The sequence below is a fragment of the Mytilus californianus genome, unplaced genomic scaffold, assembly GCF_021869535.1.
Source record: "Mytilus californianus isolate M0D057914Y unplaced genomic scaffold, xbMytCali1.0.p SCAF_8, whole genome shotgun sequence".
Lineage (NCBI taxonomy): Eukaryota > Metazoa > Mollusca > Bivalvia > Mytilida > Mytilidae > Mytilus > Mytilus californianus.
Genome location: NW_026262734.1, coordinates 46,748,951 through 46,766,539, shown reverse-complemented (window position 1 = coordinate 46,766,539; position 17,589 = coordinate 46,748,951). Strand labels below are relative to the sequence as shown.

The 17,589-nt window shown below is 31.1% G+C and overlaps 1 protein-coding gene across 1 annotated transcript; it reads left to right on the top strand.

Annotated features, from left to right (window-relative positions):
* The first annotated feature begins 6,190 nt into the window (after positions 1–6,190).
* Positions 6,191–16,890, top strand: LOC127711663 (uncharacterized). The gene is made up of 2 exons (XM_052217778.1): positions 6,191–6,276; positions 15,488–16,890. The coding sequence occupies exons 1-2, from the start codon at positions 6,192–6,194 to the stop codon at positions 16,351–16,353; spliced, it is 951 nt and encodes a 316-aa protein (XP_052073738.1). The 5' UTR covers position 6,191; the 3' UTR covers positions 16,354–16,890.
* The last annotated feature ends 699 nt before the right edge of the window (positions 16,891–17,589 follow it).

Below are 17,589 nucleotides of genomic sequence, written 5' to 3'. Positions count from 1 at the left end.
GCTATCTTTCTTTGTATTGTAGGAGAAGCGCTCACAAGATGAACAGTGTCCAGGAAAATAACTCTTACAAATAAAATAATAATAAAAACAAACTATTCGTTTTTCCACAGAAAGTTGAAAGACATGATCACATTCAAAAGAATCAAAAGTTATTTCCATGCATGGAAATGTGGAAATGTTAGTAATAGCAAAAAACTAAAAGGGTCATTCCACGAAGAAGGGATAGTTCTAACCATAATCAAAAAGTCTTTCAACAGAAAAGTGGAAGACATTATAATAAGAATCATTTGTTTTAGAATTTATCAAATGTATCCTATAAAAAAAGAAATTAAATGATTACATTATCAGCTTGACTATTTTATTCTTCAATTTTTTTTTCTCTTTCCATATGCATGTATTTCCATTAATTTCCGCTGACTGTAGCATACTCGTAGTACTTAATGTTTATATCTTCGTTCTCGCTAAAATATAAAAATAAAAAGATGTGATATTATGAGTGATTTGGTGTGCTACTGATCCCCGAATCAGAATATATTCCATAGAAAAACCTTTTGTTTCTGTTTGCATTGAATAAACAGAAGGTCTATTTAATGTTGCTTTCCCAATTCAATGTTCCATCAAGCACATAACTGAAAACAATAACTATAATTTAATTTTTTTTCATTAAAAATGTAAATATCAAAACATATTAGCAACTCTTAATAATGTATGAACAGATCTCGATGCAATCTGGACAACATTATATGGATTTTCCGTTTTGAATCATCACGATTTGCTAAATTTAAAATTTTGAAATTTAAGATGTATTTAGAAGGGGAATCCCAAAGACATTTTTATGATTTGTCATGGTTGTATTCAAAATAACACATCGTATATAGTTAAAAGAAAAAGGACAAACATAATTATGGAAAATAATGATGATGATTTGTTTTAAAATTGAGCACATTCGATCGATTAAAACAATCATTTGATTTATTTGTTTTCTCCAAATTTAACTCTCTCTAAAAGATGTGTTCCATAATTACAATATAAACGTAGCATACTTGTACCATTAAGATTTTACCACTACAAACTACCTTCAATATAAAAAGAAGACTATGTGCTACATGTATGATTGCTGATGAGACAAGTAATCACCAATACCAAATGAAATGCATATCACTTCGACTCTTAAATGATGGAGACAATAAAGAAAAGGTGGTTTTATGAGTAATTGAAAAAAAATATTTTTATAATGATACTTTGTTGAGGAAAACATTATATTTCGTCACTTGTAACGTGACTAGGGGTGTGACCTCGTTCTGTCAAATTAAACGAATTTTACCTTCGTAGCCTTTTTTCATTACAATGTTGTTTTTTTTTTGTCAAAGGTAATTTAACACAAGAAGCTTCATAATCGTTTATCAGATTTCCCTTCTGTATTAAGTCCTATAAGTATCAACATTCTTATATTATAAGTGCATACATCATGTCATATACATACTATTCAACATCTGAGATATTGTCAAGATATAAAGCAGAATATTTTCGGGAGTGTCTTTAAATACAATAAGCTTTTTAAGATATACCAAAAAACCGGCAATTTGATACTTTCCCTTTATTTACTGCTTTTTTTTAGATAACGGACAGTACTTGATCTACGCAAATATTAGGCAATGGTGGCATGTATCAGTGCAGCAACGTCAAGTGTATATACATGTTTATCCGCGTTAATATATCAAAAAAATGCTCGCAATTTCAATCATACCACCGAAAATGTCCCAACGTTTTGTACGCGTCAAAAATATTTTATTTAGTTCATTGTAGTTGTCAAAACCTTAAGTAATTTATATTTTTGCCTTTTTAACTTTTTTTTATTCGAGCGTCACTGATGAGTCTTTTGTAGAAAAACCGCGCGTCTGACGCAAATACAAATTTCTTCCAGGTGTCTTTGATTTTTTTGTATATACATACTCGCCCTGTTGAACATGTTGAACTCGTTTTACATTCTTACTGAGCGATACTTTTAGTATCAAAACTAAAAAGCCGTTATTCTATGTATATTGCATTTCTGAGATGCAAGCACTTACTAAAATAAAGTTTAATGAGTGACAGGACATACATTTTATTCCGAATAACTTACAATTTAAGGTGGTACCTAACACTACAGGGAGATAACTCTGTAAAAATCAACTAAACGTTTTAATTACGTTGTATTGTTAAGGAAATATTAAGCTTCTCAATGATCAAAATTAGTGTTTGTCAAACTGCTATATAACCAACGAAATTTTTCTGATAAAGTGGTTGGTTCAAATTTTTTGAATTTTTTATATTTTTGTCAAAGGGTCAAAGTAAACATTTTGTCAAAATTTTATGAAAATTGAACGAGCCAAATTAATATTAGTCAAGGTGTTGGGTACCACCTTAAACTTTGACAGATGCGTGTTCATTTTGGTTTTTGAGAGAGAATGTTTTGCGTGCATTATTTTCCATGTATAATCAAAATCAGTTCTGCTAGAAGAGTTGCATCATTAGCACTCAAAATACTATAATTGTTGAAATAGCAACCAACAAAACTTAACAAATTTGAGTTAAGTCATAAATAGAATTTAACGGAAATGAATTTTAATTTTGAAGTAAAAACAACATTTCTCTTAATACGAAAAGCAACATGTTGTGTATGAAATATCTGTTTTAGTAATGGGCTGTTTTTGTTTGCATTATTCGCGCTAATAAAAACCTCTCAATAACTTCTGAATTTAGTCATGACAGCAGTTCATATTTACAAACAATTATTTTTAACATCCCACATGTAACCTGTCACAGGGGCTCCTATTTTATATGCGTATAAAATATCATTTTCATTCATGAAAAGTAAAATAACAAAAATACAGAACTCAGAGATAAATTCAAAACGGCAAGTCTGTATGAAATGGCAAAACTAAAAGATAAAACACATCAAACGAATGGATCACAACTTAAATATTCGACGTCAAATTCCTGACTTGGTGCAGGATTTGTCTTATGTGGAAAATGGTGGAATAAACCTGGTAATGTACCTAGCTAAATATCTCACTAGTATGACAGTCGCATAAAATCATAAAAGATATTGACAAAACAGTTTTTATAAAAATTTGTTTTCTGAAAATGTACTTTCACTTTAAACATTTTCTTTAACTACATTCTCAACATCCCCATAACATTACCGTTTAAAATAAATAGGTAAGTAAGTTAATATCTTATTATTTACAATTGTGTGTAGCTCAAATTGTTTTTTAAAGGTTAAGAAACATATCATTGTATTTACAAGTGTATTAAATGCATTAATTTCAAGGCGTTATGACTTTAATGAGAATATATTTGTTTGCAATAATACCCTTCAATCATACTAATATGCATTTTGAATCATTATTTTTTAATACAAAACAGTTACTACTAATACTGCCTACACTCTTTGCGTTCTTTTAATTATATCAAATGGCACGAATATCTCATAATAACCACATGAAGGTTGCCCTGGGACGGATTTATTGTTTTGACCATATCTTATCAACATATTTCAAAAGTCATTAACATTAACATCGTTATCTGTATTTTTGTATGTTTTAAAAATAGTTGTCATCTCAGAGTTTTGCAGGAATGTTTTGCCTTATTTGCGTAGTCTTTTTTTTTTTACTTCTCCTTGGATTTATTCATTCTTACAATTCAGGAAACCTGGCATACATATATATGCTGCATTTATTGTGGTGAATTCCAGCGTCCGAAATATTAAGTGACCTACGCATATATAACCTAGTACAAGTTTACATCTTGGTGAGTACAGCAGCCAACAGTTCAATTGAACACATTTTTTGAATGTTTACATGCTTTTATTTATTCTATCTAGATATCATAACGAGGTAAGATTTCAAAATAATTCGTATATAGATGGTAAATCAACTTCCAATTCACCACAATATAACTCTTAATTATATATTACGCTTGTTTGTGTTAAATTCCATATTGAAACATTGTTCGATACTGAGTACAATTACTTCCATCAGAAATGGTATGAATTATTTTATTGTATGAACTTAAACACACCACTATGCATATAACATAATACACCAGCTCTAATATGAAACAGTTTGAAGAGCAGAAGACCAAATCGATTTAAAGGATGATGAGCATTTTAAGTAAATCTCAGAGTATTGCAACAAATCTGGCTACAAATAACAGTCAAAGATAAAGCCATCTATGACTTTGAGAAGACGAAAACAGCCTTTTGGAATAATTACAAAGCTTACAGTGAGCTGATTATCGAAAATGACTACATCAATGATACACTAGTACACACACTTTTATATGTATAGGATGCTTTTCAAACAAACAGAAAATCTTTTTACAGAAACCCTTGATTAATGTTTAATGGAAGTGAGATGAGCTCAGCGCCCAATTTCAGTTTTCAAATACTCACATATTCTCTAGTTTGTTGGTAATGAGAACTTTTTATAAAGTATTTAATTTATAAATCATGAGCAGTTCGGGAGTAAATCAATGACGTATTGTGCATTTATTTTGGCTTGATACAGGTTAACCTTTTTTGAAAAAAGGCTCAACGCGGATAATGAACTGACGTATTACGTGTAAAATCAATTTCACCCGAATGAAATCATCCATCGATCAATCAAATTAGTCTTTAGTAAAAAATTCCTTCTTTTAACATGTTTAAACAAGGATAACTATGCTTAGTTTGTAGCCTAAAATAGTCACAAACAAACTACGTATCAGGTTAGATCATTTATATTTTATTACATCCAACGAAAAATTGAATTATCTTCAAATATGGAAAATCATTTGCAAAAGAAGTAAAATCACATCAAATCGAACGGGTGGTATCATAAATCATGAAAGATAGTTTCAGCCGATCTAAAATGATTTTAATTTTGTTTCTGTTTGTTTTGAAAAAAAACTAAAGTATTTAGGGCAATCAGACAAGCAATAAAAGTATCCATTAGGTCTAGGCCTACCTGTGCTGACATTATTAGCCAAATCAGGTATCTGATGTTAACCTATTGCCCCTGAATTGATGATTTTAAGGAAAGTTTGCAGTCTTCGGTGATTATCTTGAATATTATTATAGATAAAGATAAACTGCAAACTGCAAAAGGAGTTATTGTCCTTTAAAGACAATTTTTCACAATTAGTTCATTTAGTTGTTTTAAAATAATTTTTTTTAGAATTTATAAAGCTTTGACAATCACACGGTTTTATTTTTCGTTAAACTAAAATTTATTTTCATCTTAACTGAAATTTTATTAACTGTGGTATACAAATATTGCCTTCTTGGTTTTGCCACGAACGGCAAAACAAATACCTTGCCAAAGTGCAGCGTTTGATAGGCTGTACTGAATCTGTACATTTGTAGCCATGTCCATTCTGAATATAGACGTTACAACTGATGCCTCTTGTTGTGAGAGTTCAATGCTCTTTTTCGTTACATACCATTACAACAGCACTTTTAGAGAACTAAATCGGTCTATTACAAGCTCAAATTTCTACCCGTATCCAATGCTTTTTTCGTGCAAGCATAATTTTATGTCTTTCGTCCTATCTTGAGATCTTTTTTTTTTTGTGAATTAATGTTCATAGTGTCCTGTCGTAAATTGTTAAAAACAATTACCACCGAACAAGTAAATTAGAAAATCACTTTTCATTGCTTTAAATATGCAACTATTTATGAGCTAAAATCTTTTGATTTGATAGCATTCAAGGTAAAAGACACCATGTAGTAAAGATTTAGTTGCAGTCCTGGTGTTGCCCTTCAACGTAACTGTTATTGTTTTATATTTTGTTAAAGAAAAAACCAAAACACCATTTCTGTTTACATAACTTCTTTTAATCTGCTTCAAGATGCGTATTATTTAAACAAAACTAAGATAAAACAAGAAATATAATTTTTTACGTCAGGTACATGTTTTTCCTACATAAAAATCACCATTGTACCTCGAATTGAACATTTAGTAGGTCAAATGAAAAACATAACTTATGAACATTGAACATTTTGAAACTAAACATCCGGAAAGTCTATGCCAAAACGGCTACGGATATACGCCTTCGGAAAAAACTACAAGTTGGTATATATCAAAAATAATACCAGAAACTCATGGAAGAGTGATTTAATCCCAGGTGACTGTTTCTATTTTTATCGCAAATTGCATTTATATTTACGTATGAATAAAACTGTTTTGTTAAACATTTTTACATCATTACACGCAGAGTATAATATATCGCATTCACCAGATTACACTGTTCTAGGTAAGTTTGTATCGTTTGATTCTGTAATTTATTAAGAAATCCCAATTGAAAGTTGAATGTACAATATCTCAAATGATCGTCTAGCTTAATTGTCAAATTTTTCAATTTTTTAAGCAGTCCATTGACTACTATGAATCAAAAATGTAGCCATATCATTATAAGACACCAACCCGAAATAAAAATACGCGTTAAATTTATGATACTGTCGTTACAAAAAGACGAGTATATCCTCACACTCACTAAGATACCGAAAGGCACCACCATACCATAAGTCGAAGAATTACATAAAACAGCATGTTAAAGATTAAGAAATAGCGAAGACGAACGAAAGTCGTTAAAAGTAACACTTGAAAATCAAAACGGATACCTGGGAGCATATATAAAAAAGTTTTTTTTGGAATAAAATGTTAATTAACCAAGATTAGTATTTCATCTTTTTTTTATAACTACACACCTACAGAAGATATAACAAATAAAAACAATTCATGAATCTTATATGTCTTTTCGAAATTAGACGAAGACAATTTATCAATAGTGATATCTTCAGCTTCACTGTTTATTTTACCATTATGTCTGTTTTCCGAACTGAAAGATAGGTGTTTTGGTTTACTTTCGTTTTATTAGAGCAGACAGTGTAAAACACGATTTTTCCAACTTTTGTTTATTTTCATTTATAGATAAATAACGTCAATCTCTAAAATCAAACAGTTCAATATCCATATAAATATATATAGCCCTTCGGATACAGATTAAATAAGGTAGTTCTTTACATCATCTCATCAAAATATTTTAAGAAAATCTACTTGCGTATAGGTTAGGTTACAAAGGTACTTTTCAGGTCAACTAGATCGTTTATTTGGAAAAACCATTGTGATAGATAAAACTTTAAAAGATAAAATAATGAATTCAGACACCGTAGACACGCATTCTATAAACATTACTGATGTAACGGTGACGCGTATCCTTGTAAATTTTATGTCGTGCGTTCGAAGAATATTTGTATTCACATTCGGATGGAACGCTCATCCTTAAATCTTTGATAGCCAAATATATATATATATACCAAGCCAAAGATATATGATATAACTATAACACAAGTTTCTCTTTTTTCCGTTATTACGCCCTTCTTCATTTGAGTTATATTACAACATTAAAACAACAATGACATCACTTGAATTCATTACGTACATACAATAACTTCTATAACGTTCATTTGTCCTACTTTTTCCTTTTTCATATTTTGGTTTACCACCCATCGTACAAGTGTTAAGTGTGTCAGGTTCTAAAGTTTTTAATTTTTTATTTCAAATAAAATATTTCAAAACTATACAGTCGTACAAGTGGAAAATTAAATCTAAAAGTTGAGAAAAAATGACTACGACATGGCAAAAAACGAAAGAAGACGAAAGAAAAAAAATCCACAACACTACAGAAAAGACTTAAAATGGCAAAACAATCAAAGTTATGTTGAATGTACTCGTACTGTAGATAACATGAGAAAGTATCCCTGTATCGTCACGACTGGTTGAATACTACCTTTCGTGACAATGAAATCGATAAGATCAAGGGCGTCCGTGTAAGTTCAATGACACACCTTTTTCTATATAATAATAAACAACAAATGATAATTCTATTATACTCCTAAAAATATATCTCCTGAACGAATGAATTTTAAAAACTAACAAGAAAAATGATTTAACGATGACTCCTCCAATAACAAAAATAATATATTTGAAAAATGTTGTAGGACAACGAACAAAAATAGGAAAATATATTTATGTTCTTCTTTAAGAATTGATTTACTCATATGTATATTATATATAAGTATTGTGCCGAGTTGACCTGAATTTTGATTAATAACCAGTTAGGAATTTTCATAAGTATTTAATGTCACGACAGCAGTTGTTATCTAAAAACAATTGAACTTATCTTAAATGATTACAAATCACATGTCACAGGGACTCCTTTTTTACTTGAACATATGTGTATAATAAAAAATCGTTCTTCCTCATAAACGATATTGACAAAATAGTATTCTAACAAATATCTTTTTCAAAAAATTACTTTTACTTTCAAAAAATTCTAAAATACATTCTTTGCATCCACATTAAAAATTCCGTTTCAAATAAATAGGTTATGGAAACGTTATGGTCTTATAGACTTTGTAGCTCAAGGTATTGTTTTAGGTGAAGAAACAAGTGAAATTACAGGTTGTGTTAACGCCTGGACATTCATTGGGTTTTGACTTTTAAAAGAATAATATATTTGCAACAATGCCCTTTCAGCACACAAACATTCATTTTAGATCATTAATTTTTAATTAAAACAGTTGCTGATATTGCTGCCTACATTCTTCGCGTTCTCTTAGTTGTATAAGATTATAATAAATGCATATCATACTATCCACATGATGGTTGCCTTCGAACGGATGTATAGAGTTTTGAACATGTATAATCAATATATTGGAATAGTCTTTAACATTAATATCTTCATCTGTATCTTTGAATGTTATGAAAGTAGTTATTAACTTCAGATTTTTGCCTGAATTGTTTAACATATTGAAGTAGTCGTTTCCTTTTACTTCTTTTTTTTTTACTTATTTATTCTTAGATCTAGCAAACCCTGGTATATTTATGCGCTGCATTTATTTCGGTGAAGTACATCGTCTGAAATACTAAGTTGCCTACACATATTTTACGTAGTTAAAGGTTGCGTCTTGGTAAGTACAGCTGCCCACATTCCAAATTAACACATTTTGGGACTTTTGAAAGCTCTCCTTTATTCTATTCAAACTTATAACGAGGTGAAATTTCACATTGATTTACATATGGATGGCAAATCAACTTTTAATACACCATAATATATTTCTTATTTGTACGTTACGCTTATTTGATTGATATCACATTTTAGATTTGATTTATTGTTCAAAAGAGAGTACAGTTAAGTCCACCAGCAATGGTATAAATATTTTGTTGTTTGAATTAGAGCACACTACCATGCATATAACATAATACACCAGCCATATGGATACATCATGCAGGCCAAATCGTTTTCAATGACGAAACGCATTATCAACTAATTATTTAAAGAATTGTGCCAAATATGACGACAATTAACAGTCTAAGACAAAGCCATCTATGATTCTGAGTAGAACAAAATTGTAAAAATGACTTCATCAATAACATCTTATGTAGGTACATTTTGTATGTACATGTCTAGTAAATATTGAGATGATAATGCCATATTGTATGACCTAACGGTAGTGCAAGCACTTTTATGTGTATAAGAGTATAGGATGCTTTTCAACCAAGACAGAGAAAATCTTTTACAGTTACCTTTGTTATTTGCGTAATAGAAGTGAGTGAAATTTAGCGCCCAATTTTAGATTTCAAATACACTGACATTTTTTCGTTTGGACGTTTGGGTTTTTTTTGTTTGAAATTTTACCTATAAATTATGAGCAGTTCGGGGGTAAATTAATTACGAATTGAGCATTTATTTTGGCTTGAAACTGGTTTAACTAGCTTTTGTAAAAGCTCATCGCGGATAATGAGCTGACGTATTACGTGTAAAATCAATTTCACAGGAATGAAATATTCAAATGATCAATCAAATAATCTTATTAAAATTTGCTTCTTTTAAACATGCATATGCTTATTGATAATCCGATTGTTTTGTAGCCCAACATAGTCACAGAGAAACATCGTCTAGATCAGTTATATCTTTTAAACCCAACGAAAATTTGTATTATCTTCCAAAAAAGAAAATTGAATGCAAAAGCAGTAAAATCACTTTTAATCAAACGGGTTGTATCGATAAAACAATCATAAAAGTTAGTTTAAGCCAATCTAAGGTGGTTTGATTATTGATTTTGTTTTCGTTTTAAGATATTTTATTGAATTTATAAAGATTTGTCTATTACACGGGGTTTGGTTTCGTTAAACTCAAGTTCATTTCACTACAAAAGCCAAAGGTTTACTAGAGTATACAAATATTGCTTTCTTGGTTTTACCAAGTACATTTACAAAACCCTTGCTAAAGTGCAGCGTCTATTCGGCTGAACTGAACCTATGCATTTCCATGCTCTTTGTTCATAAACAAAACCACAACAGCTCTTTGACAAAATGTTTGAGTTGTCATGATTGGTCTGTTATAAGCTCAAATTTCTACAACTATCCAATGCTTTCCTGTGCGGTCATAATTTTACGTCCTTCGTTTTATTCTGGGAACCTTCTTGAGAATTATTTTTCATTGTTTCTTGTCGTAAAATGTTTTAAATAATTTCAACCGAATAAAGCAATTCGACTTTTCATTGCTTTTAATATACTATTTATGAGCTATTATCTTTTGATATAAAAATGTAATAACATTCATGCTAAAAGACATCATATAATAAAGGAATAATTTACAGTTCGGGTGTTTTCCTTCAACGTCACTGACTTTTGAAGAACAAAAACATTTACAATTTCTATGTGAATAGAGTAACGACATATTTTTTTAATTTGCTACAAGAAACGCAATAGTAAATGAAACTAAAAAAACAGGAAACATACTTTTTTGTACGTCAGACACAGTTTTTTTTACTTTTCTCACCATTGTACCTCGAATTAAATATTTGGCAGGTAAAATCAAATACAAAACTTAAAAGCATTAAAACAATAATACCGAAAAGCTATGCCAAAACGGCTACGGATATCTATTCCTAGGGGTAAAAAAAAGTTGGAATATATCAAGAATAATATCAATGAAATAGTGATTTTATCGCCTATTGCATTTATATCTGAATATGAATAAAACTGTTTTGTTAAAAAAGTTAACATCATTACACGCAGAGTATAATATATCGCATTTACCAGATTACACTATTCCAGGTAAGTTGGTATCGTTTAACATGTTTAATTCTGTAATTAAAAACAAATCTCAAATGATTTTTTAATGTACATTATCTCAAAGTCTTGTCAAGATTTATTGTTTAGATTTTCAATCTTTGTAAGCACTCGATCGGTTAGCAACATGCATTTAAGATGCAAGCATGTAATATTAAAACACCAACCCGAAATAAAATTGCAAATTGAATTTAACCTACTGTCGTCACAAATAGACAGTCTATACACAAACTCGAGAAGATACAGAGAAGCGCAACCAAATACCATAATTTTAAAAAATAGCAAAGACGAACGAAAGTCGTTCAATATTAAACATACATGTAACACGGAAAACGGAGGAAAATGGAGATAAAAATAAGGAGTGTTCGGAAAGAAAATGAGTTGATTTATAGCAATCTAGAAAAGATCAGTATTTTATCTTTTTCCTTTTTTTTTTATTCAAGAACACAGTGTAAAAACACAACTTATGTTTATTTTTATTAATAAATAGATAACGTCAACCTATAAAATCAAGCAGTTCAATATCCATATAGACGTATATAACCAATCGGATCGGATTTAAATAAGGTGTTACATCATTAAAAAAAATATATTTTTAGAATATCTACTTTCGTTTAGGTTAAGCTACACATTGTTACAAAGATACTATTCAGGTCACCTAGATCTATTATGTGGAAATACCATTGTAAAAGTTAAAATTTAAAAAGATAAAATCAGGAATTCAGACACCAGGAACGCTTATACTAGTAACATTACTGATGTTACAGTGACGCGTATCCTGGTCAATTATGTTTTTGAAATTTCTGAAATGTTCTTACAATACATGATTGCAAGAGTAGGTAAAGGATAGAGCAGTGTCGTCATTAACAAAATTGCGTGGCGTGAATTGCAACACTAATTCATGGATTGTACTCAAGTCTAAGAATACTGAATTCGAAGTATGGATATACCCAACTATGATTGGGTCAGGAAACTATTTCTCCGGGTGCGGAATTTTCTCGCTGCGTTGAAAACCCATTGGTAGCCTTCGGTTGTTATCTGCTCTTTGGTCAGGTTGTTGTCTCTTTGACATATTCCCTATTTTCGTCCTCAATTTTATACTGCATAGGGAACGGCTCGATGTTAAGAATTGGCACATTTGATTTTCTTAATTTATATGACCCAGATAAGAATTCCACCGTCTCTCAAAAAACCATGAAGACAAATGTCAATGTCGACAAACCCTTTCACACTTTAAGATTTAGTTGCATAATTTGTTCACAGATCTATATTAAATGTTTTATCAGTTAATATTTTTTGAAAGGTATTTAAAACCAGATATACTAAATGTGCGTTATACTTCATTCTACAGAACATTAAGCCGAAAGTAGAGAATGAATGTATTCAATTTACAAAGATCCTTGTGTGTGAAAACGTGAAACATTAATTACTTACGAAAATTTTACAAATCATTACGAGGGATCCTGGATCGGACCCCCCCCCCCCCCCCCCCCCCCCCGCCTCCTCCCCCCACAACAACAACAACAACAACAAATGATGCCGTCTTTAATGAAATTAAAACGATTTCAGTAGTTGTTCTTTCTATTCGTTTAAATTGATTTCTTTTAATTTAATTTCATTCATTTGAAGCCTTCTTTTATGTTAAATGGGGGTTGTCAGCTGCGTTAGGATATAACTCTTTAACCATAACAGTAGAGACATATGGTCATTTGATGTGATGTCCTTGATTTATGACCTTAAAATTGAGATGTAGGATCCCCCTTCGTGTTTGCGTATTTCAGGAGACCTGGTCCCATGTGTTTATAAATAAATCAATCAATCAATCATGTTTTAGAGGGAACAGATCGTTTATTGTAGTGTTTTCAACAAATATTTGACGCTCGATCTTTTCAATTCAATTTTATGGACAAGCAGAAATGCATATGATTTTTTTTTGGACCTTTTAATAGATAAATGTCTATGATTTCAGGAAAGGTATCACTCTAATTGATCGAAGTTTTCCTTTGGACCAAATTTTGAGACTTTTGTTACATTTTCACCCCCTATTTGCAATATTTTTTATCAAATAAAGGCAGATTGTTGCCATGGTTACACCAAAAAGAGATTATATTTCACCATTATAACTATTGGTAATCAAATCTATGGAAGATGCTGTTTCCATAAATATATACATGCATAACACAAACATTAAGCCTAATTTGTTAGAAAGGAAGGGAAAGAGGGTGTTTAAAAATTATGGGATTCAATTTTAAGCTTTTTTCCTAACTGTGTATTGCTACCATAATTAGTAGATGATATCGTAGAGTTTATCTGCTAACAAATGTGACCCTGCTAAACCGAACAATTTTATTGGTAAGAGTTATCTCTTTTCATACTGTGTATTTTCATTTCCTCCGTAACAAAAAAAAAAGGTCAAGCGATCTGGGGACTAACAAGAATAATTTTCTCGTCACTATTTAGTTAGTCGGTATGTAAGTGTAACTCATTAACCAAAAGTCTTAAAGAACCCTGGTTTTCAGATATCACATTCTCGAGTCATAGCTTGAACATTTTGGTCTGGGTCAACCGCAAAGGACATGCCCTTAACTTTGCATTGTCTCCCAAACTATGAAATCTCGTTAGAAAAGCACTGATGGGTTGATTGGGGGGGGGGGGGGGGGGGGGGGGGGGGGAGGAAACGCGTATATGTTGTATATGTTGTTCAAAGATATATTTAAGTGCATCTTATAGGAGGTAATGCCCCTGGAATGGTTAATTCTTTGTTTAACTGATTATTACTTAAAAGATGGACGAAAGATTCCAGAGGGACAGTCAAACTCATAAATCAAAAAATAAACTGACAACGCCATGGCTAAAAATGGAAAAGACAAACAGACAAACAATAGTACACATGACACAACATAGAAAAACTAAAGAATAATAATGATACACGATAAAGCCATGGAGTGTTTTGCAAAGGGGGAAATGACATGTGACCATGATAAACGTTAAAATTAGGTGCACCGTTGTAAAACTAAAGTATATATTTTGGCACATAAGTAAAAGAAGAAAGAACTAAGACACCATATTGTTTCGGTATTAACATACATGAACCTTTTGTAAACCAGAAATAGCTTATTAGCTCCCTTATTTGAAAGAAAACATATAGAAATCATATTTTCTGGAATCAGAGGAATGAAGCTATCTTATGGCACATGATATGACCTTTTGCTAATCGGAAGTGATTGATTGTCTCTATTATTTTACAGAAAAGGCCCTACAAATCACATAGTTTATAAATCAGTATAATATTGCTTTCATATGATACCAGAAATGATGTATTCTAAACTCAAAGTAGGAAATGATTCCCACATTTCAAGTGAAAGTACATAGAAACCACATTATTTTCTGGAATCAGCGTTTCGGATACCTGTTTTTTCATAAGCATTTTACTTTTAACTTTTGTTATCTGTTTTATCAAGAGATTAGTATGTTTTCATATGGAAAGATCATTTGTGTTCTATGAACAATTGTTCTATACAAAAGTATTTTTAATTTTATCAGTCTTTGATTAAAAAACTCAACCAATATCTTACTTCTAAAACATATACTGTATAGGAAATTCATAATGCAAACAATAAGACAACAATGCTGAACGATCCTGTAGTATTCTAATGAACACGGCTATTATTTGATGTTCGATGGATTATACAGCCCGGGTCACGGTTAAGTATTATCAACAGTTTCCGTTAAGATTAATTATTCTTTCTAGTCTTATACATATCATTGATACATTCCTAACTGAATTCTAATTGATTTGTATCGTAAGTATTTAGGTTGCTGGGAAAAACATCATTTCTTCAATACCTAAGCAAACGTGATGTACCTCAATCAATGTATATTGTATACACATATTATGACAAAATTTACGATGTCATTCAACCTCCAATAGAGTACGCTTCACAGTGTGGTTTTAACAATATACAAGCAACATCTTACAAAGAGATCGGTGTATGCAACATTTTTCTTTTTGACCTTTAGTTTGTCAATTGATTTATAGTGCATTTCATATTTCACACTGTTAACAATCACACATACACAAGTTCAATTTCAGAATTTTTCAAATACGAATTTTTATCAAAAACCTCCAGCATGAAGATGGAGGAATGAAATTGTCTGAAGTAGTTTTGATTTGATTCTTTTTACGAATTCTTCTTTACTTATGTTTTCACTTAAATGTACAAAAAAAGCTGTTACCACTCTGTTTAGTTGTTAAAGCTGACAAAAAACGAACTTTATAAGATACATATAGTATAGTATAGTGATAACACTTCTCGTTTTTGTAGGTCAAAAGGCAAGGTGTTTATTAGTGAGGAAAATGGCAGCTTCTTCTCCATTAATATCGGAACGCTTTGCAGTCAAATCAGCTGTAAAGTTTATCAAGTCTTTGAAAGATTTCGGAGAGAAATCGATGCCCCTATTCAAAGGTAAAGTTGACTATGAAATGAAGCAGTTTGTTGCTGCGGCCATTGTTTCATTTGACGAAATTGATCAAGAAGACCTAGGAATTATAGAAGAGGCAAACCGGAAATTAAAGATGGCTTTGACAACCAAAATTGATTTGGATATTTATCACAACTATAGTTTGTCATTTGAAAGGTTGGTTGTATTGATGAATACACCCAAACCGGTAAGGCATGGGGAGGCAGGATTATTAGATCCGTCTGGAGATATAAGAAAGAAAATTTTAAAATCTGATTTCAATAGTTCACGTATTAAAACCGACGATACAATCTTCCTTAACACATTAAAGAAATCATTTTTCAGCAAATTCAATCATTATGAATATATTATTTGCATCTTTTCCCATTTCATTCCGTGTACAGAAAAAGAACATCAATGTGCAAAACTTATAGATGAGTTTGCAAGACAACATAATACTGAGATCATCATTTCATCTGAGAGAGTCTTTGATTTTACCAATCATCATGAAGCGTGGACAGTAATGAAAAGCAACGACAACATTTATTGCTTGTCCCCATTTAAACTGGATCCGAATTTGAATCAATCAACATCGTATGATGATGTAGATGTCCCTTGTAGCAGCAGAGCGTTACGACGAGAAAATAGAAAGAGAGCTGTATCTGGTACTCATCAGCGCAGCGAGAAGAAAAAGAAAACAAAATTCAGTAGACAGAAGTCAAATGATTAAAGAATATGATGATTATTTTACTCATCCAATTCACATTATTACAACTATTCAAACTACACTGATTTGTAATGACTCGAATATATGTCAAATGTAGCTTTAGCATCTTGAAATTGAGCATTTTCAAATAAAATGTGTTGAGTTTAAAATCCAGCAAAACGACCCCTTGTGACATTGCCTCTCCTGCAGTAACCAATATGACAAAAGGAGGAGGTTGAAATTAACAAGGAGCGTGGTTTTGGTGCTTTCTTTGTTGCTAAAAATAACTTGGCTCTAAATGCAGTTTAACCCGATTATTCCTTATACTGATTTCGAGTTTCAGTTTTTCGGTCAAAAACTATGTCAAACGCTAACCAATTGTGTGAAATGTAAGTCAGACTTGTAGCAAATATCTAAAATAGAGCTTGTGAATGCACGTTTCAGTTAAATATATAGAATAGGGAAATAAACGGTAGTGCAAAATACTGGTCAAAATAGAGTACCATTTATTATAGTTGAGCAATATATATACTAATATTGAAATATCAATTTTGAAAAATAGAATAGGAAGACCACTCTTACTTATCAGATGATCACAATGTAAATATCTGACGATGATTTTTAAATGTTTATCTTCAAACTTATTTGATTAGTCATCAAAAGAAAGGCGAAAGAAACCAAAGAGGCATTCAAATTCAGAAGTCGAAAATAAACTGACAACGCCATTGCTAAAAATGAAAAAAGACCAACGGACAAACATTAGAACACAAAACACAACATAGAAAACTAATGGCTGAGCAACACGAATCCAACTAAAAACTGGGGTGATCCAAAGTACCGTAGAAGGATAAACAGATCCTGCTCCACATGTGACTCACGTCATGTTGCTCATATTAGTACAATCCCGGTAATAAATTAATACGGTATTTTAGAAAAGGGAACGGAATTGTAGTTATGACGTTAGAAACCTATTCGATATCATCTGTGAAAAGGATATTCCGTAACAGTCAACCAACTCGTGATGGCGTCCGTAAAATTTAAGAAGGGATGATTTTAACTTCACCACTTTAAACTCTTTGCTTAAGGTCAAGTAGCAGTAAATGGGCTATGTCACAGATTTCAGTAAAATTTTGCATACAACTTTGGCTCGATGAAGTACAAATGGAAATCGAAAAAATAATGCATTTATCTAATGTATCATTTGAAATATTACTGATTGAATTCTTTCAAAATGGGCGAACATTTGTAAAGAAAGCACAC